Source organism: Gallus gallus, chromosome 6 (assembly GCF_016699485.2).
Source record: "Gallus gallus isolate bGalGal1 chromosome 6, bGalGal1.mat.broiler.GRCg7b, whole genome shotgun sequence".
NCBI lineage: Eukaryota > Metazoa > Chordata > Aves > Galliformes > Phasianidae > Gallus > Gallus gallus.
Genome location: NC_052537.1, coordinates 27,881,682 through 27,909,275, shown reverse-complemented (window position 1 = coordinate 27,909,275; position 27,594 = coordinate 27,881,682). Strand labels below are relative to the sequence as shown.

Below are 27,594 nucleotides of genomic sequence, written 5' to 3'. Positions count from 1 at the left end.
CTAAATGCATAAGTGCAAACCACATGAGATTGAAAGAAATTAGGAGGAAAGGAGAGCAGACTCTGCTGCTTCGACTGTAAACGCTCTGGGAAACAACTCCTGATCCCCCCAAAATGCCCAGCAGCCACAGACACGCTCTCCACATGTGTCGAAGATGTTGAGAACAGAGAGTACATTTTTGAGATGGTTTTGCCTTAAGTTTTGCTTGTCATATTATGTTTTGAAAACACATTTTCACCTCCTTAAGCAAAAAAAAGAAAAAAAAAAAGAAAAAAAATAGATATACTACTGCACAGTGATTCTTTGTTCTTGGGGATTCAGTCTACTTTATGGCTGTGTTCATTATATATTAGAAAACCCAGGCCAAACAGTACAAGAAGTCCTCCCCCAAGGTAACATTTACATTTACTTCAAAAGGCCTCCCTGCAGAAGAAAATGCAGGAATTTTTTAAACCTTTAACTGATTTGTAAGAAATATACAGTACCAAACCACCACCATTTTGGCTTCAGACTGTTTTTGCCTGCTACAAAGAAAGCTAAAAGCAAGTCTTTGTGTAGCCAAGACAGCAGGAAGCAGGACCCAGGGAACAGCCTTCACCCATCCTCCTGCCCAAACCAGGGTACAGCTTAGTCAGAATATTTACTTTGCAGAGAACAGGGAATAACAACATGCACTCCTACAACCGTAAGGAGAAAAACATACGCAGATAAAAAATGGTTCTGAAGGATCTTGCTTTCTGCAGAGGGCAGATTTTAGAGTTGCTAATATGGATACACCTCATTTTCGCTTGCCTATCTGCACCGTACCCCAGAGTTTTCAGGTGAGAATCCCACTGCTGGAGCACCCAGCCTGCATCCTTATCACCGCGCAGTCTCAGGTGAGAGGAGCAGGTTAGGTTCGTGTTGAACGTGGGATTTCAGGGCAACTAACCTACTTGTCTAGAAGAACTTGCAAGCCACCAAACTGAGGCCTGTTTTACATCCAAAAACTTATTTTTCCAACAAAATCAGAGGTCAGGGGGGAAAAAGGGAAGAAAATAGCCATAAAATCCTTTCAAAGTCACAGCCTTATCATTGTACTATCCACAGGCTGAATTCAAAATTTTGACCTAGTAAGCTTAATAGTGTACTATTAAAACAATTTTTTCCCCAGTTTTCTTTCACCTTTGGACACAGATAAGCAGCATGACTGTGCCAAAGCAAGATGCAAGAGTCTTACAAGATGAGTGAAGAACCTAAATGCAAATAAATGTATTGGTCTTAAATGGAGCCTCATGCTGTACCTTCTTCAAGACATGCTGAACATAATTTCAGTTTAATATTCTGTTTCTCATTATGGGCCTTGGAGACTCTCTCAAGCACCATGAAAAGCAGTATTAACCCAGACCTCAGCACTGGGGGCAATCCAGCCAAATTATTCATGCTGGTCTTTTGCTTCCATTTTTGTAGCCTTAATGTTCTTAACCAAATCTGAAAGGAGCAGGGCTGACAAATAGTATAGGCTTTACTTAAGACATTATAGACAGCCATGTTCTGCAGACCTGAGTCATTAAGCTAAAAACTCACACTGAAGTCAAGGGGAGTTTCATCGAAGCTGGGTGTAAAGGCTGAGGCCCTGACAAAGAGCCCATGTTAATCAGAGCCAAGCACTGAAAAGCAGGAATATTAAATAAAAAATTAAAAAAAAGAAAAAAGAAAGAAAGAAAGAAAGAAAAAACCCACACGCTTTCCTTCCCTCTCTTTGTAATGCAACTATAAAGATTAGCCTCCATCCTGATTTCAGAGATACAGTAAAGATAAGAAATGATTTGCAGGTGTTAGCATTTTCCTGTAGATGTTTGGGGCAGCACAACTGAACTCAGGAAATAAAACTGGCATGGATAAACTTGGCAAGCAGACAAGACGCAGCAGCGTGGGTGGAGAGCCCATTTCTGTCCCTATAGGTTATGCTTTACAGCCATGCAGAAATAGAAGCTCGTCCATGAAGTACCCCTTACTGTTCCATGGAAGCATTCTCAGGTAGGCAGGAGGTACAGAGGTGCAGAGCCTGGTTCAAGAGCGGCCACATCCCAGGTGCTGTGGGATACATGTGGCAGTGATGAGCGGGGACACCAGAGAAACCTTATACATCCCTGGACAACTGGCATCCACTGCTGCTTCATCAGCTCTCCATCACTGTTGCTTCCCCAACTGCCATCACCCTGCCATTACCCCCATTACCCAGCCCATTCTAACTTTTTTTTTTTTTTTTTACCAAAAAAAAGAAAGAGGAAAAAAAAAAAAACCAACAAAATTTTACTCCACAGAATGAATGTGACCTGGGGTGGACGCCAGGAAAAAGAGAGGAAAAAAAGAAGCTGCCTTTACTTATTTATTTTAACAGAACAAGGCAAAACAGCTTTCTGTTAGAAATAAATACGAAACCTTGCAGAATCTGCACTCCCTACAACTCAAAACCCACTGCTCCCCCACCCTGCTCCTCTGCCTCCTCTTCTCTCCTCCAACATTGTAAGTAGCACAAAAGATCACATTACAAATGCCAGCTGTGGCTCTTTTGGAAGGTGGCCTCCATCTCGGAGGTAGTATATGTTCCTCACGGCCTAAGTGGTTGCTATGGTAAATATGCTTTTTATTGAATAGCAGAGTGAAACAGCTTTTAAAGAGACCCATAAGAACCCCATAAATGGTCAAAATACACAGCAGATCAACCTCAGCCTTCCTGGAAACAGGTTTTTCTTTATGTTCCAAAATGATCTCCATTTTTGTACCGGCAGCACCCTTTTTAGCGCATGTGTGCTGTCAACTCATCTTCATCTCTCCCATTCCCAGTGGAGGGGCTAAGGGGGCTGGCAGTAGTGATGCTGTGAGCAGGGACCCCAACCAGGCCCAGCACCACAAGCTGCTTTGATTTTCAAAGGCAAGCTTGAGGAACAGCAGGTGCTCGAATGAGCAGGGTATGCCCAGCTCTGCCACCCAAACAGCCTGCCTTCAGGCTGCCAACAGCTGGGAAAACTTCCCACTGCCTCACACATCCTCCTGCAAGCCCACACCACCAGCAAGCCTGAGCTATGAACCCAGTCCCAGAGCCCAGGGGAGCCAGTTCTTGGGCAAAGCGTTTAGAAAAACACTAAAAGAAGGAAGTTATTTTGGTGTGTTTCTTATCAGGGAGAAGATGATGACAGGTTTTGATGGCTGCCCCTTTCTGAATAAGCAGCCAAACATCTCATCTCCTACCTCTTCCTTCAGTAACAGCCCAAGAGCACAAGAAGAAAAAACAAAGTCATTCTAAAAAATGGAAGTAACCAGTGTTTCAACTAAACTTGACTGTACTCATCACTTTGCCATACTGGGCAGTGCATTCTGGCATCTATTTTAGAAGCTATGAACTCTAGAAGATACGGAACCTTTTCTTTTTATTTTTTTAATTAAAAAAAAAAAAAAAGAAACTAAGGCACTCATAGCAAAGGACTGTCACTTCTCAAGTTAGAAACAACAATGAAATAAGAAACTCTTTGAAAACTTTTACTATGATGTGAAATATCTAACATATACATGTACAGTCTATAAACTATATCCACTTTAGACTTCATAACAGAAGAGAAAGAACAAGCATTGTCTCTTTGGATTAACCTTGTCATCCATTCATCATAAAAGTTTTTAAAAAGCACAAAATTTAACAACAAAGTATTACAGAAGAAATATTCTAATCCACTACATGCCATTTTTCCAGAGGTATATTCTCCAGATGAACCCTCAGAGCTAAACGGCCCCTTAACAATAGATTGTGCTGAAACTGACCGTAGGTGAGGACAGGAAATGCATACTGCCTCGCTGACGCAGAACCATATAAAGAGATTCTTTTTGAACCTGCATGGATGCTGTTTCAGAAAATAAAACGAAATCCCAGTACTTTTCTCATGCAAATTTGTTTTGAACATTTCAAATTCAACATTGTCTTTCAAGCAGAAGCAAGAAAATTTAACCAAGAAATTAATAAGTCTGTAGAACAAGGAAGCATTTTTGTTCTTTTTTTTGGGGGGGGTGTGCTTTCCAAAAGTATCTCTTTATTCATTTCAGTTCAACGTAATCATGTGTAAACCAACTGGATCACAATTCATTGCCACTAAATCATTCTGCAGTGTGTAATCTTAAAGCATTTTCAACTCAATGCTCTCCTAATAAGCACAGAGCAAAGTATCATAAATGATAATTTAATGAACAGCCCAGCAACAAAATATATATTCCCTTCTTTTACCTTGGGCTTCTTAGAGTTTCTGTTTCTTTTCAAGTATTTATCTTCCCGTTTGTGCAAAAGAAAAGTGATGACAATCAATGCAATTAAGGTCAAATGCCCTTAAGAAAAAATAGAAAACGAATAAAGAACATCTTCTGTGTTTACTTACAACAATGTGTGCTGGAGATGGAGACCTAGCATCCTTGAGGGCTTGTCTACTCTGAAGGCTCCCTGCCTGAACATCAAGCAGTGGCCATTTCATCTGCAGATACTGGATGGAGGAAACAAAAATGGGAAAAGAAAAATGAGTTCAGAAAAGAAAGGCAAAGAAAAAAAAATAAAATAAAATAGCAAATCTTAGGTAACATGGGCAAAAAGATATAAATTAAAACGTATGCAAGGAACTGAAACAAAAATTAAGACGACCTTGCATGTTTGTGGAGATTAAAAGAAAAACATCTAACAATACCATACCACCATATCACAGCTCAGGAATAAGAAAATACATCAGACTGCAGAGACAATATTACATTAATTTTATTAATCATAGAAAATCAAGAAAAGTCACCTAGAAGCAAAATATCACAACCACAAAGATGGTATAAGGATGGGGAAGGTAGATTATCAGTCTCAGGAGACAAAAAACACCTATTAGTAGTTAAGAATATGATCTCAGTATTTAGAGGATCATATCTGTTAGCTTTCTTTCAATAAATGCAGCATGTCAACAACTCTAACTTCATGCTGAGGGCAGAGGTCTGCACAAAAAGCAATGCTGAGTTCACATCCACGCTGGTTCTTAGCATCTATCTTTTCTCCTTTCCACTACCTCTGGAAGTCACCATGAGTTGTTTTCTTCTTGTTCATCATCACCAGAAGACAACTCTTAAGGGACTTGCACAGTGTAACTTATTCAATTACATGGCCAAACTCAATAATCTCCCCAGTTGATGATGTCCAAGACAGAATATAACCTAGTGCATTCACTCTCAGCAGCTCTGGCCAGATACTCACAGATAGCCAGAACACATCTATGTCACGGATGCTGGTCTGAATATAAAGTCAATCTACAGTATAAGAGGGTGGTGATTCAGAAAGGGAAAGAAAAATAGAAACACAAAACAAAAAAGACGTTCACATCATCAAATATCAACTAAAACTAAATCTGATTTCTGCCTCAGCTTTACTCTCCGTGTGGTGCTGCACTGTGCCAATGGTTAATATGTGATCTCTAAAAGCCCTATATTGTGCTGGAAAAATTGCTTACTGCCACATACTTCAACCCCCTCCCAGACCTAAGAAAAGCAGCTGTGCGCATCGATCTAACTGCTACAGAAGATCCTGTTTAGCACTGGACTCTGATTGACCTATCATATCTATTCCTAGCAAATATCTAGAGAAATAGTTATGTTTACCCATCACTTTTTTTTTTCTTAAGTAATCTTGAAGGAGAACCATGCACAAACAGCCCCTGCCACTCCAACTAACAACGGAAGCTGTATTTAAATTTCCATGAAGGAAGGAAGGAAGGAGATCTGGTTCCATGCTTTCAGCACATCACTATCACATTTGCTCATGTATGCAAAACATTTGCTAGCATGCAAGGCCAGTTTGCTGCAAGACCATAGGCACTGATGTGACCAAAAGCAGGAGGATGCATTCCCATTTCCCATCACTTGGCGGGTATGAGATTTCTGAGCTACTGGAATGCAAATAAACAAAGCCATACTCTGGATTTGTGCCCCATACGAGTTCCTCAAGTTCCAAGAAGTCTTGTTTTTTATTCGTCTTCACATTTGGGATTTGTGCAATGTGGACCAGAATGTTTCAGCAGTTCTTGAAAACAAGAAATAAAACCCAAACAAACCAGAACTAGTCTACCATAAGCAACATTTCTAACTCATACCACTTGATTGTAAGCCTCCGGATACTTGATCGCTTGTATCAAATCCCTGCTCTTCCATATAGGCAACCACGACATAAATTCAAAACTTGAGATTACATTTGTGGTTTCAAATAAATGCTTAAAAGAGCAACCCAAGTGCACAGAAATGAATCCAAAGCCTAAGATGACTGAGAGCTTCTTAACTTCAGGGTGGATTTGATACACTTCAGATTCGTGAACGGCACTATTAAACAAGTCACTGATAGATTTTTTGGGGTCTGTCAGTTGTCTTACACAACAAGTGATCCCAACACCACCATGTAAAGAGGCACGTGGATTTCCAGGAAGGAACAAAAGCTCCATAGCAGCTGTCCTGATGGGTCACAATGCCTAGTGGCTTCCCATCTCTTCAGCAAGGGAGTGAAGTAGTAAACACCAGTAAAAGGCACTGGGATATCATTCTAGAGACTGCATTTATTTCTTCTTCTGAGGCAGATGTCCTCACAGGATGTCTGCCTCCTGACACATGACTGTTTAGGAGAGTGAGAAGTTACTTCTAACACAGCTAAAGCCCTTACAAGAACCAGCCAGCTTACAGAACATGGCCAGTGAGCCACTGCCCACCTAAACAAAGCAACCACACATGTTTCCATGACCACTTGATGGTCACGAACAGCTCTGGAATGCCACAAACCTGGTAACTCATGAAGGAGCTCAGGTCACTGACTGTCCTAAAAGACAGGTCAAGAAATGCGTGGGCTTCTCTGAGTTTGTCCCCAAGGGCAGGCCAAGAAACTCTGACAGGGCAGCAGGAGCAAACTCACATCAGAGCCTATCTTGCCAGCAGTTACTGCAGGAGTTATAAAGCTTTCAGGACCTTCAGCTCCGCTCTTTTTACTAGCACTAGGTTCCCATATGGAGAAACAGGGCAAGACGGCATGATCATTCCTGCTCTACCTCCATCTTGCAAGAGCCAAGAGAGGCAGTTCAACAAAAAGCTTCAGGAAGAGCTGGCCATTACCTTGCTTTTCTGTGCTGTAAACTCTTACAGTTTAGGCTCTCAGTGAAGTCTATTACCCATCCCTGCCAAAGCAGGTTCAAAAGTCTTCCAGCAATGGCTCAAACACAGCTGATGCCAATTCTCTGGGACTCACTGTTTGTGGGCACCCTTAGTGCCCAGCATAAACAGTCCCAACCCACAAGGCCCCATTTTGCACCCACACAACATCTTCCATTTCCATGAGTGAGGATCAGTGAAGCAGCTTGCACAACTCTACCGAGCAGCCAGACCTCAGCATGGGGACGTGGCCTCTCCACCATGCAGACAGGGCCACCAGCCTCAAGTGGACAGACCTACAGCTTCAGTGGTGGGATGGTCACAACATGGGCTGGCCTGCTGGCTCTGCAATGCCAGTCCTGTTGATAAAGTACAAAACATTAGCATTGTTTAAGGTGACAAGCCTGACTCAAGGTCTCCTCATCCAAGAATTGTCATGCCTGTAACACAATATTGATGTGGTGGCTTATAATTCTTATTTTACATAAAAGCTTCATTGTGTGCCAAATTCAATCTCCACAGGCTACCTGAGCCACAGATTTTTACGAGTCTACATTTCAGCGCTGCGAGTCTACAATACACATAATTTTCAATTATGTTAGGGCAGAACAGGATCACTGCCTATATAACATTACTGGTTGGAGGAAATGAGACTCAGCCCTACTGCCGAGCGAGCTAACCGAATCCAGATGGTGGGCAGAGCACGGGCCGGCTGAGCTGCAGCGCGGCTGCCCTCCACAACTCTCTCTTTCACGAGGAGGCGGATGCCAGCCCCAGCCCCTCCATGCTGCATGGGATGGGGGGAGCCATGTCACGGTACCCACGTGCAGCACAGGGAGGGAGAGAGAAGGGGAGGGAGGCGTGATGGCTTTTGCAGGTTTACTACCACTGCACTGCGCTACAATATTCTTATTAAAAAGGAGAAGAAAAAAAAGCAGGCGCTATTACAGCAGAGAGGTAAATCCTTTCCTTCCTCAAGCAACTAAATAGCAGGAAATCCTATTCTCTAGGCCCTAAATGCAGATTTGAGCCAGACAGTTCCTCCGATTTGCAAGGAGTCCACAAAAATTCGAGGCCGACTTTCCCAGCCTCTGACACTGGGCTTGCATTCCTACACCAGGGGGGAAGGGGAGGCGGGGGAAGTTCCCATTGCCCTGGCTCCTGTAAGCACTGGACACGTGCTTGCTCCTCTCCCATCCCGGGCTCAGCCTGGAAATCACGAACTGCCTGCACAAACATCGGGCTTTTCAACAAGTTAACTCTAACAAATCTGTGCAAATTATTTCGGAGGAAAACTGTTGAAATAGGCTCCGTTGGCATGCTTTTAACATTTTTTAAAGTAATGTCAGCTTGGCGTATTTTATTCCTGCTTAACAATATGATCTGATGGGGACCATTAGCATGTGTGTGTTTAAAAAAAAAAAAAAAGTTTTATGGCAAGTCTCAGAGAGCTTAAGCAAAATAATTGTTAAGCTCCAGGCCTCTGCACAAAAATTAAAATACGTATGGGGTGAGCGTACTTGAGAGAAACCAAAGCCTTTAAAAGGGCTGTTAAATTGTCAGCACAAGGGGAAAGGCAAATGATTTGAACAGCCCGGAATTTTTTTGTAGAAGGGGAAAAAAAAAAACACCCCAACCCTTCCCTTCTACAAGCAGCGTGTCCTCACCTCCCATCTGCAACCAGAGGTCCTGCAGAGCAGGGATACACCAGAAGCAGCACTGCACAGGTGTCCAATCCGTCCCTTCCACTCCCCCCACCCCCCAAAAAAACCACTCAAAGAAGTGGAGAAACAAACATGTTTTCCAAGATTTCACAGCAGAGTTGGTCAAAAGCAGCTAAAATCCACTTATCGGACTGAAGGAGTCCACTGGAAACTCTTATTCAAGGCCAGCATTGCCCAGTTCTGGGACTCACAGCAGTGCAACCCCAGTGAAAGGGATGGCACAGAGCTTGCAGGTGTTTCCTGCAGCAGTGTCCGACCTGGAGCTGCTCCCTCGTCACACTATTGTTTTCATCACTGGAATGCCCTACAAGTGATGGCTCAGAGCAGATAAATACATAAACACAATTAAAAAAAAAAAATAAAATAACCTGTTTTTAAACAAGAGGGAAAGCTGTACAACACTTTCCAGCTCAGGTTTCCTGCAGCTGGTGTTTATTAGCTCCCAGGAACTGAAGCAAGCAGGAGCAGGGCTGCTGGAGGTGGGAACCACACAGTGCCACAGGCCAACTCCTGAGCATCGCAGCACACCTCTGCCTCCAGACTGAGCTCTTCCTGAATCTCAACACACCACACCAGGTCATATTCCTGACCCTAATCCTGCTGTTAGTCAATTCTTCATCAGCGCTGCAGGACTGCTTGGAAGTACCTGCCAAGACGTCAACTTTGAAGCTCAGGAGTTTATCCAATACTTAGCAATTCTTCCAGGGGGGCATCTAGGCAAATTTTAGCTAAAGATCCACTAGTAATCCCAGAGACTAAAATGCTAAGGAGAGGGCTGAGATTTGTGGGGAAGGCAATGGCAGCAAAGGCAGAGCTTAATAAAAGTGCTATTGCTCTCTGCAGACAAGAGAAGTAGTTGCAGTAGGATGGTCATCTTGGTGCCTACAACGGAAGATCTGCGGTCTACTGCATCCCCACTGCAGTCGTAAGGGGAAGTCTACAGGATTTAAATGGAATTCAAAAGTAGATGTCTCAGTTTCTTTATCCTTTAGTCCACCTCTATCCCTCATTCTTGTCCTTACTTATCGCCTTGTTTGTGCAACATGAGAATAAAACAAACCACCAGAATAAACAAGCCACTAGATTTGGGCTGCATCAAACAAGGGGTGTGCAGCAGGAAGAGGGAGGTGATTGTTCTTCTTTACTCTGCCCTTGTGAAGCCCCATCTAGAGTACTGTGTCCAGTCCTGGGTCCCCCAGCACAAGAAGGGTGTGGAGCTGTTGGAGTGGGCTCAGAGCAGGGCCACAGAGATGATGAAAGGGCTGAAGAATCTCTCCCATGAAGAACGGTTGAACAAGTTGGGTTTGTTCAGCATGTAGAAGAGAAGGCTCTGGGGAGACCTCATTGCAGCCTTGCAGTACTTGAGGGGAGCTTATATGCAGCAAGGGGACTGACTTTTTACGCAGTCTAGTAGTAATAGGACAAGAGAGAAAGGCTTTTAGTTTAAAGAGAAGAGATTAAGGTTAGGTGTTAGAAAGAAATTCTTTACTCAGAAGGTGGTGAGGCACTGGAACAGGCTGCTCGGAGAAGCTGTGAATGCCCCATCCCTGGATATGCACAAGGCCAGGTTGGATGGGGCTCTGGGCCCCGATCTGGTGGTTGGCAACCCAGTCCACGGAAGGGGTTAGAACTGGTCTCTTCCAACCTAATCCATTCTATGATTCTATGAAAATGACTAACTGAAGGAGACTGCTACAGAAACTTTACAAGGGTGTCCTACTTCTTGCAGATCTGCAATGTCTGAGATTTTTTTCATAAGAAAAATAATAGACACCACCCACAATGTTCAACCTCTACAGAATATGTAATGTGCCACGATGAGGCACAGGGGAGATGCTTAAAATGAGAGTAACAAGAGTAACAATTTCAATGAGACCAATCCTTCCCACACAAAAGGTTCCTCTACATCAAGAAATGAAAGCATGTAATTGCCAAACACGGAAATACTTACCACATATCTCCACTTTTTTTTTTCTTTTTAAACTAAAATTGAGTTTCAGTGACCTTGTCTTCTTCCCTTCTAGTCATGCACCTTGAGTTGCCCATTTTAATATTTTTGTCTGTGCCTTTGTCGCATAGCTGAAGTGTTGCATAGGGCATACAAAAGTAGAGTGCAGAGCCCACTATAGTCTGAAAGCTACAGAAATGTATTAGCAATTAACAAACCTTGGATCATTTCAAAGGAGGGATAGTGGAGAGCAGAAATCCTGGGAGCTGACAGTGACACGCAAAAGCCTCAGAGAAGACTCAGGTGACGGGCAAAGATCATACCCACCCTGGGTAGAACAGGCGCAAAGGAGGAGATGGGCACCCACATGGATGATGAACACAATGATGAAGAGTCCGAGGAGACTGCTTCAGAAGAGCACTAAATAGAACAATTAGAAGGACCTCTGAAGAATCTTTAAAATTAATACTTCAGAAAGTTCAAGCACATTCTGATCATTATTTGCTCATGATGAAATGAGTGAAAGGGATTATTGTCACTGATTTCACTGAAATCGCGAAGTAAAACTGGTTTGCGACTCCAATGAATACAAGGTTGGTAGACTCCAGTGGAGCTTTAGGATTCTGACACTGGGCATGAAAAAGCTAAGTATAAGCTACTGCAGGAATTAATTCTTTCCCCCCCACACACTTACAAGAGGAAGAGTGTTCATGTGACACAGAAGCACAGTGCTACTTTCTGCAGTTCACATGGTATCTCAGCAAAACAACCAAAGGCACTGTTTCTTGATCACGGGTGGACCTTGGGAAAGCACCATTACTTTTTTTCACATTTAATTTGAAAACCTCTGCAGCCCTGACTGCACAAATCAGCAGGATGGTTGAGTACTTTTCAGATGCCTACAAAACACTGCTTCAAAAGACAGCCACAAATAAATGCATAATTTCAGTCAAGGGGCAAGAACACACTTTTTACATATTTACTTTTAAGCCAGAAAATAAACAAACAAACAAGTGATCCCCACATCTTCACTATCTTTTTTTTTCCCAGATTTTCTCTGCAACTTTTTTCGTTTCACTCAAGCATTGAATTTCCATTACAGAATGAATAGGAAAGTCATGAGATCTCAAAGTCTTTCTGTAGATACAGCTTGTTTAGAATCAGCAAAGCTAAACTGGCATCTAAGACTCTCTGAACAATTTGATGTACAGATCCACATTTAATTTCTCCTCCTGGCAATCTCCCAGCGACCGAGAGAACAATTGGTAACTAGTGTTTGCATGAAGTCCAAAAATGTATTTTATGGTCTATAAAATGTAATTCCTTTCCTCCCCATTAAATAAAGACAGTAAAAATATCTGACAGCATGTTAGAGAGAGATCATGGCACTGGACTACCTCCATTGTAACAGAAAGGCTGCTACAAGGGAGCCTCGTCTTCCTTAAAACCTTCCATCTCTGTTAAGATTATAACTCCATTTGTAAAGGAGGGGCTACAGATTTAAAGCATCCACTTATGCTTCTACTAAAGAGAAAGAAATGAAAAAGGAAAAACATCAACACCAAATAGCTTGGTGGTCAAGCAGCTTGGTTCTGCTGTCATATTGCAGAACACATCTGCCCTGTCCTGTTTCCTCTCCTATTCCACTGAGCGTATCTATAGTGCAGGATAGGTGGTGTATGCAATGAAATTAGCCCTCCAAAACAGGCCTCCACCTTCCCTCCTTTCCATCACTCACAGGCAGGAGCAGGAGATGCACATTTCCTAATGAGGCACCTCTAGTGTCACCAATCACCAAAGTCATTTCTACATGATCAGGATGCAAAATGGCATATGCGAGCATGAAATAAAAATGGACAGACAGATGAATGGCTATCTTTATACAGTTTTCTCTCAGTTCAGTGCTACCTACTGTCCTCATATCTTACCATCATTAGAGACTGACGGTTATCCAGTCTGCTCTCCCATGTGTCCTTATTTGTCCCAAGACTACTGTGGGTTCTTATGGCGCAAAGGGATGAAGGAGGATGAGGAAGATAGAGATTGGTGACAGCAGCCATCAGTATAGTAGCACCGTGCTCTGCTGCCACAAGGTTCAGTACAAACAATTGTCACATCCTTTCTATAAGCAAACACTTAAGCACAGAAGCCTCAGACGCAGAGGTTTCATTTGCAAAGCAGCACCGATAGCTATCAAAAGTCAGCAGATATGGACAAAGGCTAGGCTGGAGGAAGACATGCCATGTAGCACCCCATAAGCCACGGCCCCTGCAAGGGGGAGCATCTCAGATACCAGCAAAGGACTGGCTGTGTTGGGTTTTATTCACTCTTTGATCTAAGATCTTATCTCAGATTCTGCACAGTACCTGCGAACACCACAGGGCACTACACCAAGAGATGTGATGCTCTGGAGAGGTGGCATATGATGTTTGCCAGCTCCCACCGGATGCAGGAATAAAAGTACTACAGAACCAAGCTCATTGCTCGTTACTGTAACAACACCCAATGGGGTTTTCACTGAAAGGGAAATATTTTCTCCCACTGTTGGGTAAGTGAAACTCATGACTTGAATCACTACCACAAAAATTCCTGTTGATGAAGCAATTCTGGGTGAACCGCCAGGAGCCACTCTCTAGTAAACCCAGCAAATTTCATACTGAATTTCCTGTCGCATCTCTTGTGGTTTCTATATGCTACTGGGTCTTCAATGCAACAAGGGGTTACTGCAGAATACGTGGCTCCAAGGGTTTCAGGCTGTCGCGAAAACCAAGAACTTGCAAAATTCTCTTTCCCCAGGGTTGGTAACTTTTGTCTACTTTCTCTCTTTTTTTTTTTTTTTTTTTTTTTTTTTTTTGAATTAAATAGCAACCCCAAAAAGTTAATGTGAAAATGTAACCCAAAGACAACCTCAGGAAAAAGTCCCGAAGATAACAACTGAAACCAGCAACATTCTGACCTCCTCAGAGAAGCTGGGAAGGTTGCTGTCGGGTTTATTTTGTTTTTCAGAAGGCCTGACTGGAAAACTTTCTGCTGCATCATATCCTGGTGCACATTCCTCACCACAATCTTTTAGCTCAGATGTGTGGAGATGCCTTTGAAAGATGTAAAAAAAGGTCGAGAGTCCCCTGAGCTAATTGTGCTGGCTGAGAAACAAAAGTAGTGGGCCGGGGTGGGATTTGTGTCAGGCTGACCTTCTGCGAGTCCAGCTACTCCTCCGAAGGCAGCCGCCTTGTGCCTCCGCCAGCATCCTCCTGCCACTCAAGTATCGGTTTGCTGTAACAAATTACTCCTAACACGGGATTATGGCTCTCTCCAAATCCCTCCTGGAGAGATGGGAAATACACATTCCCTCCCAGCACCCAGCACCAGTTGTTTCCCCCATCAATAAACCCTTTTCTGCTTGCTCCTTCAAGGGTAGTTGTTTGCAGGGCCAGCAAGAGCTGCTTGTGCTGTCCTCCTTTAAGCACAAGCTGCATGTTTCAGTGGTCCAGCAGATGAAGGCTTTGCTTCCCCCAGCTCCTCACACAACCCCTAGCTACCACCACACCCCCCAAACATCCAGCTGGAGAGTAGCCTATGCCTTCCCCCTCCTCATTCACCCCAAATTCCTTTACCATAAAGTGCCGGAAGGTGTTAAAAATCCCCTTAGCCTTAGGAGAAACACTGTCACCCTACGATGTGACCCTTGCATGACATGGGACACACCATCACAGCAGTCACCCTCTTTACCTCCCTACACTTCACCTATCCATGGAAAAGACACCTGGCTTGGCTAGAGGCAAAGCTGGCTCCTGTTTAGGTAGGAAGAATATATTTAGGCAGAAGTCTAAATGAATCATTTGTGATCAAAGCAAAAACAAACAACTGAAGCATTCAGTAAAACTGTGCTGTCACCTCTCCTTCCTGGGCAGCCACCCAGTTTATTTATTTTCTGGTTTCCTCCAGCACTACCAAAACAATGCAATATGCATTTATGGTATTTAAATGAAGTATTTTTAAAATATTCTTAGTTGACTCATCAGCCACATAAACTCTTCCTCAAAACAAGCATTTTTTTTTTCCTTAAAGGAGATGTAAAAGTTTTTAAAGATATATGGCCCAGAATTGAGATTATTTTTTCCAATTTAAAAAGGACTTCAATGGAAATAAGTACAATTCCTGCAAAATTCAAATAACTGCATGGCATACTTTCAGAAAGGAATCTTGAATTTTCAAGGAACTGTATGTTATGCATTCAACATAAGCAACTTTAGTTGAATTGGCATATTTTGGGGACAAAGACAAGAAGTGCACTACTGCGAGTTCCGGAGATACGTTCTGTTTATTTAAAAGGAAAAATAAGTCAAAACAGCCATAGTGGTATATCCATTCCCTGAGCTAAAGGAACTAGAACCAAAGTCAAACAGCACAATGCATTGACACAAAATAAACATTTCAGTTTTAATGAACTGGAGGGAAAAAAAGGTGAGAAAATCTACTCTGCCAAACAGCAAATCAAATCATGCACTGTCCCACTTATCTAGATTAGAAAAAGAAAAAAAAAAGCCAGATTTTCTTCTGCATAAGTAAAAGTGCAACGTATGTGAGCCTATATCACCCCCTCAAAGGATGGGGAAAAAGAGAAACAATGAAAATAATTACATGATGTGGAAACACTGAGCATGAGCAGGTCTACACAAGGGAGAAGGGCATCAGCCGCAGCACAACAACACTGCCCAGAGGGACATTGCCCCTGTGCCAGATCCCAGTCTATGGATGGGTTTTGCTGGAGAGATGAGGGCGGTGTGGCTGCAGTAATCCCTCACCAGCACCTCAGCCAAGGCACCACGGACAGGCAGACCGACAGCCTCACACAACACACATTTATCACTCTGCAGTGCCACAGACCCGAAGTTGAAGCAAAGGAGTCTGAGTAGCCCCAAGTGTGTTAATCTGGATGTGGCCTAAAAATGTTGCTCTTGTTGCTAAATATAGCACAGGCATTCCGGACTGGCTGGCCCACAAGGCAGCTTTCATATTTATTTATTTAAAGGACTGTGGTTTGGGAACATTGAGTGTTCCTTAAGTCTGTTCATGTATATTATGTTCTCTCTCTCAAGATATGAATGTTAAAAAAAAATTAAAGGAACTCAGCAGGTACTAGAAGAACAATTTCCACTCAAAATAGCCAGAAGACGCAGAAGAAAAATATTTGACTTTATAATGGGAATGGAACCTTCTCTTAGGATGATCAATCAGGTGTGTTCAGAGCTGAACGTACAATAGTTTCACCACCAGTGCCCCAATCAACACACATCCTACTTCAGCACAGGGCTCCCCCAGCACGAGCAACTGATGGGGCAGGGGGGGATACGGGCTCAGAGGAGCCCTGGGCAACACAATGCCCCTTCCTGCAGCTAAAAACAAAAGGACCAAAGGGAGATGCGCAGCAGGTTGCCTCCTGAAGCCAGCACAAGGCAGTGTTTGCTGGTGCTGCAAGGAATTGTACAACAGCTCACACTGCAGGAGGGGAAAAGCTTGGGGTGCAGCGAGCCCATGCAGGAGGAGCAGGCAGGGACACCCAGGAAGGGCTCCAGCAAGATGACAGCCAGCCCCTGCCCTGGTCCACCCAGGAGCCGGCTGGCAGGAGCACACTCACCCTGAGGATGCTCTCCAAAAGGGGCCAGCCTTGGGCACAGGGCAGCCAAGTTGCCGGCAGTGCTGGTCCTGCCCAGGTCTGTCTGCGTGTCCTCGACTCATAAGCATCAAACAAACATTTCAGGAATATTTTAGGTTTCAGTCTTACCAGTAGTTGATAAAAATTGGAGCTAGTTGAGGTTTGTTACAGCTGTCTTAAGAAAAAAACTTGATTTAAAAAAAAATAAATAAAGCAGCACAGGGGGGTAGAAGGGGCTGCAATCGACAGCTCCACTAGCCAGAGGCACTTTGCGAGGAGGAAAGTAGAACTCAAGATGTGGGCAGGCCTCAGGTTTCAGAGCCTCAGGGCACATCCAAGAGACACCAGCGTATTTACTGAACAGCCAGCAAAGCAAAGGCGCCAATCTTACAACATTTTATAATTTTATTGCAGACGCTTATATTCCATGAGTTCTAAAGCTTCAGAAGACTGAGGGGGAGGGGGGGGACCGTAACGACCTGTGCTGGTCATTCAGTGGGGTTTTGAAAATGAGGTGGGACGACTACGCAAAGGTAATTATATACGAAGCCGTAAGGATCAATGAGCTCCCTTTCATAGCAATGGCTTATTTATTTATTTTAAAATCACAACACAGCAATTCTGTTCCATTTCCAAGTCAAATTTGTCCTAGGTGAATTACAGAGAGGGGAAAAAAAAAAAAAAAAATCAGGATCCTAAACAGATTTTTGAGCTTATTAATAGACTGCAGAGTGTCTGCCCAGGACAATACATCGCAGGCAGTGCTTTTGCATGCTGAATAGCTAACCCACTAACCTCAGGAGGGACTTTTCATCTCAACAGACCTGCACACAAAAGGTCATTACAGTGCACCCTGCTTCCACTAAGGAGCTTACCTCTCACATGTAATATCAGGCTTATTAAGCAACATGCAATGATACAATAGCTGCTAATCTACTGAAAATTATTATTCTCTTCCTCCTGTCGCCCCATAAGCAACATGGGATTTGCAACATATTGTGATCAGGATGTTACCTGAAGGGCAAAGTGAACCCAGAGTGCCCTGCCCTCCCCCCAGCCAGCCCCTCCAGGGGAGGGTTTGCCGGTGGCAGCAATCAGAGTCAGCGCAGAAAGACTCCTGGTTTAATCACAATAACGAGATGCTTTTTTTAAAAAAAAAAAAAAGAAGAAAAAAGGAACAGAATTATTTATCAAATGAGAAGGAACAAGGGGGAAGAGAAACAGCTGAAAAACCTCAGTGTGCTCATCCAGCACTTCACCCGTCAGTCCAGGAAAAGAATGGCAGCTCCCGCATGACCCGACGCAGGCTGTCACTGTGGCACTGGATGTTTTGCCATCACTCCTGAATGATAATTGGCTAAAAAATTAACACGCCTCACCGTCCGTGCAGAAAGAGGCCTGCGGTGTCCCCCAGCAGGGTCATCACCCACTGGGCAACACACATTTCCTCGAGAGGGGCACAAATGTCCCAAACTCCCACACACTCCACAGCTTTTTGTTCACTCCGCAGTGCAAAGAATCCAGGTCAGGATTCTTCCAAGAAGCCAGAAGGCCTTGGGTGCCTTTGCTGCTTTGTGAATCCTGTCCCTTGCCCTGCTGAGTGATTGAAGACCTACAGTGAAGCTCTGCTCAAAAGGTCAAAAAACTGCAAAAATGCAGTGACTAAGACTTTCTGCTTCTCTACGTAAATTTTCAGAAGTCAGAGCCCTATCAGACAGAATGCTTTCACTCTCCAAGCAGTTTTAAATCTCCTCTCTCTCATAGTTTATTAAGGCCATTAATTTTTCTCCTAATCTGAGTTTCTCGCTTCTTTGTTCTAGGATTAAGAAGAAAATGCCTCAGTCTGGGGAATAATGGTATCCTTGGTGCATCTCTCACACAAATGTGTCTGAAAACAGAGTCCTTCAGTTTTATTTTGCTATAGATTTTAACACTCACATCAGTCACTCCATGTAGGTATGCACCAAAACACACTGCAGACAAACCTATATCCTATCAGTCATACATAATAATGCTTTAGCCTTGTAAATGTAACAAATCAGACCAATTCAGCCACAAGTGCCAAGTACCCAGTGGAGTCTGCTGGAGCCCACTCAGAAACTCCAGCTCCACTGCCATTACCAACACTACCAAATTACTGAGCACTTCAGAGCATCCCACACCAACGGCCCAGCAGAAAACAGCCAAGCTATGCACCACTGTGCGACATCATATGAAATTCCTCACCTTATTGGCAATGCGTTAAAATAAGTAAATCAAAGCACCACACACACACACGCACTTTATATATATAGAACAGAGGCCACCAAAATAGCAGAAGATGGCGATGGAAAAAACAAAGAGTCAGCCATCCACCCACCCACACATATCAGGAGATTTCAAAGAGGAGCGTGAGGGTAATTAAATCTATATATATCATATGTGTATATATATATATAAAATACATATTTATTACGTATATAATCTGGCATACATACATAAAATATATATTATTTCTACATATTATCCAGCATGGGGAAATCCATATTATCCACTGTGCGCTTAGACAGGGAGTGATAAGTGATTATTATTATTAACAACACAAGGGGAAAGGCAGCTGCTTGCCAACAGTCGTTAGCTTAATCATTTTGAGAAGGAAGAAGAAAACAGAAATGACAAAGTACATGTGAACGGCAGGACCGGGCTGCAAGGGCACCAGCACGGCCATGGCTGCAGCCAGGAACATGATGTGATGCAGCACGGAACACCTCACTCCCAGAGCAGCCGCCCTGCTCCTCTGCTCTCCCATGGTCTGCTCTGGGAGAATTTAAAAAAAAAAAAAAGAAAGAAATAAGCAGTAACAACATAGAAATTAGAATTCTGCCCTTCGCTAGGGCCTGGATTAATTGCGGATGCAAACGAAGCGCTGCTGCAGCATGAGGGCCATTGGCAGGGAGCTGCGTGCTCGCCGATGTTTACTCCGGCTCCAGCAATGCAGCACAACCTTCAGTCAAGCTATTAACTTGAACGTTGAACTTCACAGCGCTGGCTGTCTTTCTCAGCCATTCTTTTGATGTTACCTCCAAAGCAAAAGATCAAAGACTTTGAGTGTGGTGAGGGGAAGTCCCAGGCTCTTAGCCTACCAGCCTGTGATATATGTTAAAATCCCGGCCAAAAGAGTGAGCGAAGGGAAAAAGAAAGGAAAAGCCAGTGAGGAAAGCATCCTCGCTGCACAGAAACACGAGAAAACAGCACCACATCGCATCCCTCTGGGTTCAAAACCCCAAAACCAGGGCATTTCCCCTCACAGCCCTTTCTTTTTTAGCAGCATTGGGTCACTCCTTAATATTTGCAGGCCACCACTGCCTCCCTCACCACAAGGCAGCACCTTGCAGGCTGCCTGGAGACTGCGGACATATGCCAGCAGCTCAGCACTAATGAGGAAAGCATCCCCGGGCAGCAAGAAGCAGAAGCCCGCAGGACAGGGGGAGAAGATACCGGAGCAGGGCTCCCTCAGGGAGACATTGAATTGCCCTGTCTGCCCGGCCATCCTGCATGAGTCACAGAAAAACAAACCCTCCCTGCTTGTAAAACACGGGTAATATCGCCTGCTCTTCCTGGTGGGGCCCAGCGGGGTAAAGGCTGGGCAGCTGTCCATGGGGCCCAAGTCCATCCACAGGCCTTGCTCTTCCACACTGCACCTGGGCTGGAAAGCCCATGGCCACATCGTGCCGGCAGCCGTGGGGAGGTGAAAATCGGAGTGAGAAGCTGCTCTTCTCCCTAAGCCTATATTCTTTCAGTTTTTTATTTCAGCCATGTGTCATTTCTTTTTCCCCTCAGATGCTGTCCTACCATTGTCCCCTTCCTGAGCCTTTTTCTGGGTTTATTTATATTCCCATAATACACAACAGTGCTCCAGATTTAGACGGTGACACTTGGTTGACACGGTCAAAAGTGGATCCAGCGCAGCATGTCTGCCAAACCATGTCCCTCATCCATCAGCTGAAGTCCTTTTACTGCAGGGTCACGAAAGAATCGCGGACTGTTTTTCATTCCTCTCTACCAATGTCCCTCCTAACTCTAGAAACCAAAACTCTTATGCTTGTCAACTCCTCCTCTTTCCCACCCCTGTGAATTCAGCTCTTGGCATTCACCAGCACAGAAAGCTCTGGGATTCAAAACAGAAATTCTTCAAAACAGAATTCATGGCATTAGCAGTAAGTAGGATATTCTGATTTTATTGTACTTTACTTACTCCTACTTAGCTCTAATCCTCACTCCCCAGACAGACTCGCTCTCACTCTCAGCGAAGTCAATAGGAATTTGGCTATTGACTTCAATGGAAGTGGGATCAGATCCCCACATCTGTTGCACAGGGCAAGCAATGTACAGAGGAAAAAATGAGGGGAGAGGATAGAAATAATAAAGGAATAATAGCTCTGAATTGTGAAATAAGCAAGCTTGGATTAGGATTCTAAATAGCAGGTGTGCAGGGGAGCTCCAAATGTGCAAACCCCAGGTAATGCCACAAACAGCACTAATTGCACGGTGAATTCCTTCTTTCTTAAAAAGACAATTCAAACAATTAGAGCAAATAATAATAATAATACAAAACAAATAACCCTCCAGATGTGGTTTGCAACACAGAAGGACCAGCCAGTCACTCAGCAAAGCTCCTCTTTGGTGAGGACCCTCCTCCTGTTCCCCCAGCCTGCTTCTCCCAGAGCTTTGGGCAAGGGCAATCAGCATGGGCAGACATGCCAGGAGAAGGAGGCAAGACCTTGGATGCAGAAGACAGAGCTGACAAAGGAGTGTGAGAAGTCAAGTACTCATTGCTGCTCCACAGCACGAGAAGGATCCAAGATAAACAAGACGTAGATCTGGAACGTGATCCTGCCCTGCGTCACAGCCCTGCGATAATGCACCAGGAGTCAGGATTTCTTGGCATCAAACATGCTATCAGTTATAAACAAGGCAGTTTGCTAGAGCCACAAGGGACACAAAGGGAGATGGGGAGGGGAAGGGGAAAAGGTGGAATTATCTGTGCATCATCCTAAATGCTATAGAAAAGGAGCATGCAAAGAAACAGCTGCCAGAACTGGGCTGTGGAGAAAGAAAATGAGACATAGAAACAAGTTTTATATGCCTCCTACCTGCCACTCAAGAATGAGGCATCTTCACAAAACAGATTCTCCTTGGGATATGTAGAGATCAGTAACGATGACTTACAAGGGGACGTCACCAAGATTCAAATTCTGCACCTAAATATCCCTAATACCAGCAAGAATTCTGAAGGCCTCTAAAAAAAACATTATAAAGCAATAAGCAAATAGCAATCTAGCTGGCTCTTCAGAATTCCTGAAGTTTGTTTGCTGTCTGCACACTGTGCAACTACTTTCCCTTTCTATTTATACTCCATTCCAAGTTGTAGCTCTTAGACACTACGTGCAGTGTGGCCAATGTGCCAGAAAAAATCACATCACTGAGAAGAAAAACAGAGACCAATGAAACTAGGAGAAAAAGAAGGCAGAAGTCATAAAAAAAACTAAACAACAACAACAAAAAACACCGTAATAAATGTGCATTCAGAAAGGAGACAGAACAGTGCCTTTAGTCTCTGATTCACCTGCTCCAAGACAGTAGTAGACCTGTACCTGACCAATGCTGGCAGTCCCTAGCAGTTATTGACTGTACACTTGGCAGGAGAAGTTGTAAAGCTGCACAGCAAGCAGCTTTCAAACCCATTAGATCTGCAAACAGAAATCAATGCAATTTTCTTCCAACTGCCAAATCAAGTTGGGTAGTTCCCGACCTACCTTCTCCATCCCCTAGCCTGCCTTTTCCAAAATGTACCAAAACACCATGTATTAGTACTGAAGGAAAACCCAGGCCAGAGGAGATCTGATGGGAACGGGAGGAGGTGTTACATACCGCTTGCTCTACACCACTGTAAGAAGTCACCTCCTGCAACACACAAATTCTCACAGAATTAAATCCCTTATAATCCCATTTAGCAGAAACAAGGTAGAGCAGTATGCTGGTGCTTAAGATATTTTAGTCTTTAAGAAAGTACATTTTGTTTAAAAAAAAAAACAACTTCTCTTGAAAATAAATTGAAATGGAATAAATTTTAACCTCAATTCAAACTTCTTTGTAAAGCCACTTTTGTTTGCTTAGCTGTTTTAAGGAAGACACAGAGAGTAAACCTTAAATATTTTCAATCTTCCCAGATGTTATTATTTTTATAGCAGCTTGTATACATGCTAATCTAGTCTAAATATACAAATAAATGTGCTGATCTAGTACTAAAACAACAACCAAGTAAGATTTAGAAGCCTTCTCTACAGGAGAAATACAAACAAACTAAATAACATGTATTCTGCTTCCCAAATTAAGAGCTGCTAATTGTGTTTACAACTTCTTTCCCAATGGGAAATGCTATCTGCGGTCCACCAGTCCACCCTTCCCTCTCCCCTGCAGCAAATGACCTACCAACTAAGTACCAGCTTTATGCTCAAGTTGGTCAACTGGGTTTTTGCTTAACCCACAGGCATTTTTCCTATTTCAAAGTTTCTATTAACTCCCTACTGATGTACCCTAAAAGAAGTTTTAAGGGCTTGGAAGCACATAAATAAAATAGACTTTGCTGGACCAGCGCAGCCAAATGAAAGCCTTTCACCTGCAGTGGTAGTGATAAAAATTTTAGATGCAGCACATACATGGGCCCTCCATAGATTTGAGATAGCTGCGATTTCCAGCCATTCAGCAATCTCATGGCCACTGAGCTGCTTTGGCTGCACTGAGACAAGCATCAGGACAGGACCTGGGGTTCGAGCTCGTTGTTTGGGGAGTTGGTTTGCTGGGTTTTCTTTTTTTTTTTCTTTTGGCTGCAGCAAAGCCCTCTTTAGCTGGGAGGCTGAAAGAAGCTGCTAGGCTGTATAGTGATGATAAGAAACCTGGAAGAGGAGAGGGAGATGGCAAGGAAGAAAATGCGGGAGGAGGGAGGGTGACTTGATGTGAAACCCTGAAGCAGAAAAATAAAGGTTTGCTTCAAAGCTAACGCTGTGTACTAAACCTCCCGCCCCTGTTTGCTCTGCAAGGTGCACACACAACTTCAGACATGCAGTGCCCGCAAGGTGCAAGCTCTCCGAAGAGTGACCAGATAGTTTGCTGCTCTACTGACAAAGTTCACGCCACTAAAAAATGGATGAGCACAAAACTGACCTGTCTTCCATGGTGTCATATCAGCAAATCCAGTCAGAGCTGGTTCTTTGTCCCTTCCCAGCACCCTACCACTAACTAGAAGTTAGCAGAATCAAACAAAAAAAAATCCTAAGCAGTAGTATTTTCTGTTCCAAAGTATTTTCCATACCTGAGTGAATCTCTCATTGTAAGGAAGTGTCTAGAAGCATACTCTGTTTAAAAACATACTACAGAGGTTCAGACCATAGCCTTATTGAAACAGAAAGCAAATAACTCCATCGAGTTCATCTGGCATTGCTGTAGTCAGTTCTGCTCTCTAAGGTGGCCTTCTGCTGCAGCCACCTCATCAGATGTTGAGCTGAGTCCTCTCTGGCCTGCAGGCTGAATCACAATAAACTAAGCAGTGCCCAATTGCATGAACTAGCTGAATACACATGTTCATTCAAAGTATGCTCATGTTAATATACAGTATTAGAATCTTCAAGACCCTCATTAGTAGAGCAGCCTCACTGCATGCTAGCCAAACCTTAAACCACTGCTCTTTGCTTCACTGTGGGTCCCAGTCAGTAAGCTTTATTTAGAATTTCTGATCAAGAATAAAGAATCTTTTATCTTATAAGTACTGGGATTGTTTTTCAGGCTCTCTTTGCATACGGAGCAGCCTTCATGTCTTTCAGAGTCCCACCGCACCCCATCCTGTGCAAACCAGGTGTGAGTTTGAGCCTGGGCAGCTTGAGCAGCCCTCCAACAGCTATGATGCCAACCAGCAGTTCACCAGGCAGTGCTCAGCGTAACTGTGAGAAGTACGGAGAGAAAAGCTGGCAGAGGCATTATGCATCTTCCTACTTTCCTTTCTGAGGGACATGTTAACACACTGAGAATTGTTAAGATATCATTATTTGAAAAGGAAGGGATGCTGATCTCAAAAAAAACCATCAGATATTTTCTATCCCATATTACATCTGAGTCAATTTCCAAGTGATTTTTTTTCATGTATTTCACCAGCAAAAATCCCAGCAAAAGCAGGCATTATGATGAGCTGAGAAAAAAAACATAATAAACCAAACACCACATTATAGCCTCAGCCACTTACAGCCAACTCTGCTAACATTCACTAAATACTCTCAGCAAACTTGCCCTATAACTCCTTGCACTGAGGTAGAGCCTTTCCCTACAATTCCCAGATAGATATTCAGAGCCTCAGAGCAACGCAGCACAGACCTTTACTTTATTTCTCCCACCATGGTGCACAACATGACCTAACATACATGACATTAACACTGTTTGGTTTTACAAAGCATGCATACATTTGCAGAAGACAAACTAGAAAACTTAAGACTATTTCCAGGGGCTAAATCAATTGGCAGCAGCCACTTCAGAAAGCAACATACAGTTAGTTATTTTGAAACAAAATTGATAAAGAAAAACCTTTCCTTGCACTGTGACTCTGCCTTGTCAGTTTTAAGTCCATTTCCCCAAATCACACGGTTGCCCACAGCTGCTGTCGACTGGTTTCATTTCAATTCTGATATGATACTACAATTTTAATTCCTCCTTTCTTATAGTGGTCCAAAAATGACCAGCAAAAGTAGTGCCGATGATAAAACTACCTCTAAGTAATTCCAGCCTATTTTACTACAGTGACTGTATTTTGACTGGGATCTCACGTTTATTTAACACCTTTCAGACAGATGGTACATGCCAAGGCAATTTACAAATAGTGCTAATGGATTCAAATATACATAGCTAGGAACCACTGGATACAGCTAGATACAGACACAGCAACTAAATACACAGGCAGCAAACATACCAAAATTACTGGTCTCTTGAAAACACCCTCCCTTAGAGATCTGATAGCCACAGGCAGGCATGTCTCAATAAATGAAATCCATTTATAGTTGTTTAAAAGAAGGTTCAAAGATATGATCCAGATATGGGTCCCCCCCAGAATAGGCAGCACATTCAGGAATGAACCTTGTTACAGTGGTGCCCAGCTACACAGCTTGGTATGAAGTGATCTGCCTATTAGGAAGGACACAAATTCAGTTTATTGTTGGTACTGAGGTTAAGAATAAAGAAATCAATTTGTTGAATGTTTATTGGGGTGGTCGGTATCTAATCTAATAATGTCATCTAATTGGATTCAAGCCTCTTCTTTCCAGTACAAAAATCACAAGCATGTAAGTGATGTGGTGACTAATCTAAAGGAAGTCCCTCTCATGTGTGATTCTTTCCTGGTATGCTGAAACCCAAGCCCTGCAAATTTATCCAAAGATGAAATGTAGGCTGAATTTGTTGAAGGAATGACTGTTGTGCCCCTGACTCAAACACAAGTTCCTGCAAGGTCTCATTCTCCAGCCATACATAGATACCGTCTTGCACCCCATGCAGCAACTTGCCTTCTGTGTTGTCCTCTAAGCAAAGATCTGTTTAAGACCATTCCCAGGAGCAATGTGCATACAGCCCCATTTTGCATATTGGCTGAACACATATGGGTGGAAGCAGGGACAGGCAGTTTAGATGATATTCTCTAAAAATGAAAACTGGAAGCTTGTGGCAGAAGTGGACTTGGATCCCACGTGTGCAACCCTAGGGTAGCTCCAATCCCAAGGTCTTGGGTCCCAGGAGGAATGCTACCAACACAGCTCCATTGCCTCACATGGATTGGGGCATAGGTAAAGGTCCTGACAGTAGTCAGCAGTCAGTAGCCTCAGGACAGGCAACAACAAAGCTGTGGGGCCCTAAGTTGACGTCCTGCTGTGGCCACACTGGGCCATCCCCACTATAAGCTTGACCTCCCAACCGCTTGCTATTCTGGGATGCAGTCTTGCTTCTGAGGCAAGGAGAAAAATAACATCAAGTACAGCAGCCCCATTCTGTGCTGCTTCCTCTCTCAGGTCACAAATATAAAATGTCAGGTCACAAAAACGCTAATATTAGAGGATAACAGGGCCATTTTTAAACTTCTAAGTTAAACTAAGTTTGCTCAGACAGGCAGGTCATTCTCCTAAGCTGTCCCACATTTTACTCTTTCTAAGCTATTGCAACAGCCCACACCAGCATAGCTGCCCCTAGGGTGAAGTGGGATGAGGATGGGGAGGAGCAAGGACTACATCCCTCCATGCAGTGCTCTTTATCCCATTCCAACCCACATTCCCACCACACAACTATGCTTTCTCCCCATGCTCTGAGGTGTTGAGTTGGAGCCTTGAATGAGACCTCACCCAGGGGCAGGAAGTGGCAGGGGCCCAGCCATATCCAGCATGTTTTTCAGGGCAGCACAAAGAGTGGGGAATTAAACCCACTACAAACAAGGCCAAGACATAAGCTAGTGCTCTTAAAAAGTATTTAAGGGAAGAGAAATATAAATGTCTTTAATTTAGATCCTCTAAAATTAGGCGCATGGGATTTCCTACATCCTGGCCCTTAGTTTTGTTTTAGCTACCACTAAACTTCACTAGAGCAGCTCAACGATGACATGGAATTTTGTTCTCAAAGATTAATCATCTTCATTTAAAAATACTACCACAGGTCATAAGGAAGAAAGAATCAAACTTGAACTAAGTACAGTTTCTCCTTTTTCAAGACTGTAGACACAGATCCACCCCCAGGAGGCTGAGGAGAAGTTGAATGGTGTGAGGAGAAGAGCCGTGGGCTACAGGCAGAGGGTGGGATGAGTTTTGGCTGAGCTACAGTTCTAAATGCCAGCTTCAGCATGCTCCCCATGGAGCAGGGGCCAAGTGCTTGGAGGACATAGCACCATCACCACCATTACCATCACCACCACCATTGGTTCTATGCATGCAATACGCATGGCAAGGAATGGAGGCTCCTGCCACCACATTCTTAACTGTGGGGTGACTCAATGAGGAGTTTTACCCTTTTCTCCTTTTTCTGTCCTTCTTAAG

The 27,594-nt window shown here is 43.6% G+C and overlaps 1 protein-coding gene across 31 annotated transcripts in view; it reads right to left on the bottom strand.

The window, feature by feature from the left end:
• TCF7L2 (transcription factor 7-like 2 (T-cell specific, HMG-box)) overlaps nucleotides 1-27,594 on the bottom strand; it is a 172,412-nt gene that overhangs the window by 106,440 nt on the left and 38,378 nt on the right. For 26 of the 31 annotated variants that reach the window (XM_015288546.4, XM_015288547.4, XM_015288561.4 and 23 more), the window contains exon 4: nucleotides 4,404-4,505. The exons of the other annotated variants lie outside the window; for them this stretch is intronic. In XM_015288546.4, coding sequence (XP_015144032.1) covers nucleotides 4,404-4,505 — 102 coding nt within the window. The remainder of the gene's footprint in view (nucleotides 1-4,403; nucleotides 4,506-27,594) is intronic. 31 annotated transcript variants of the gene reach the window in all.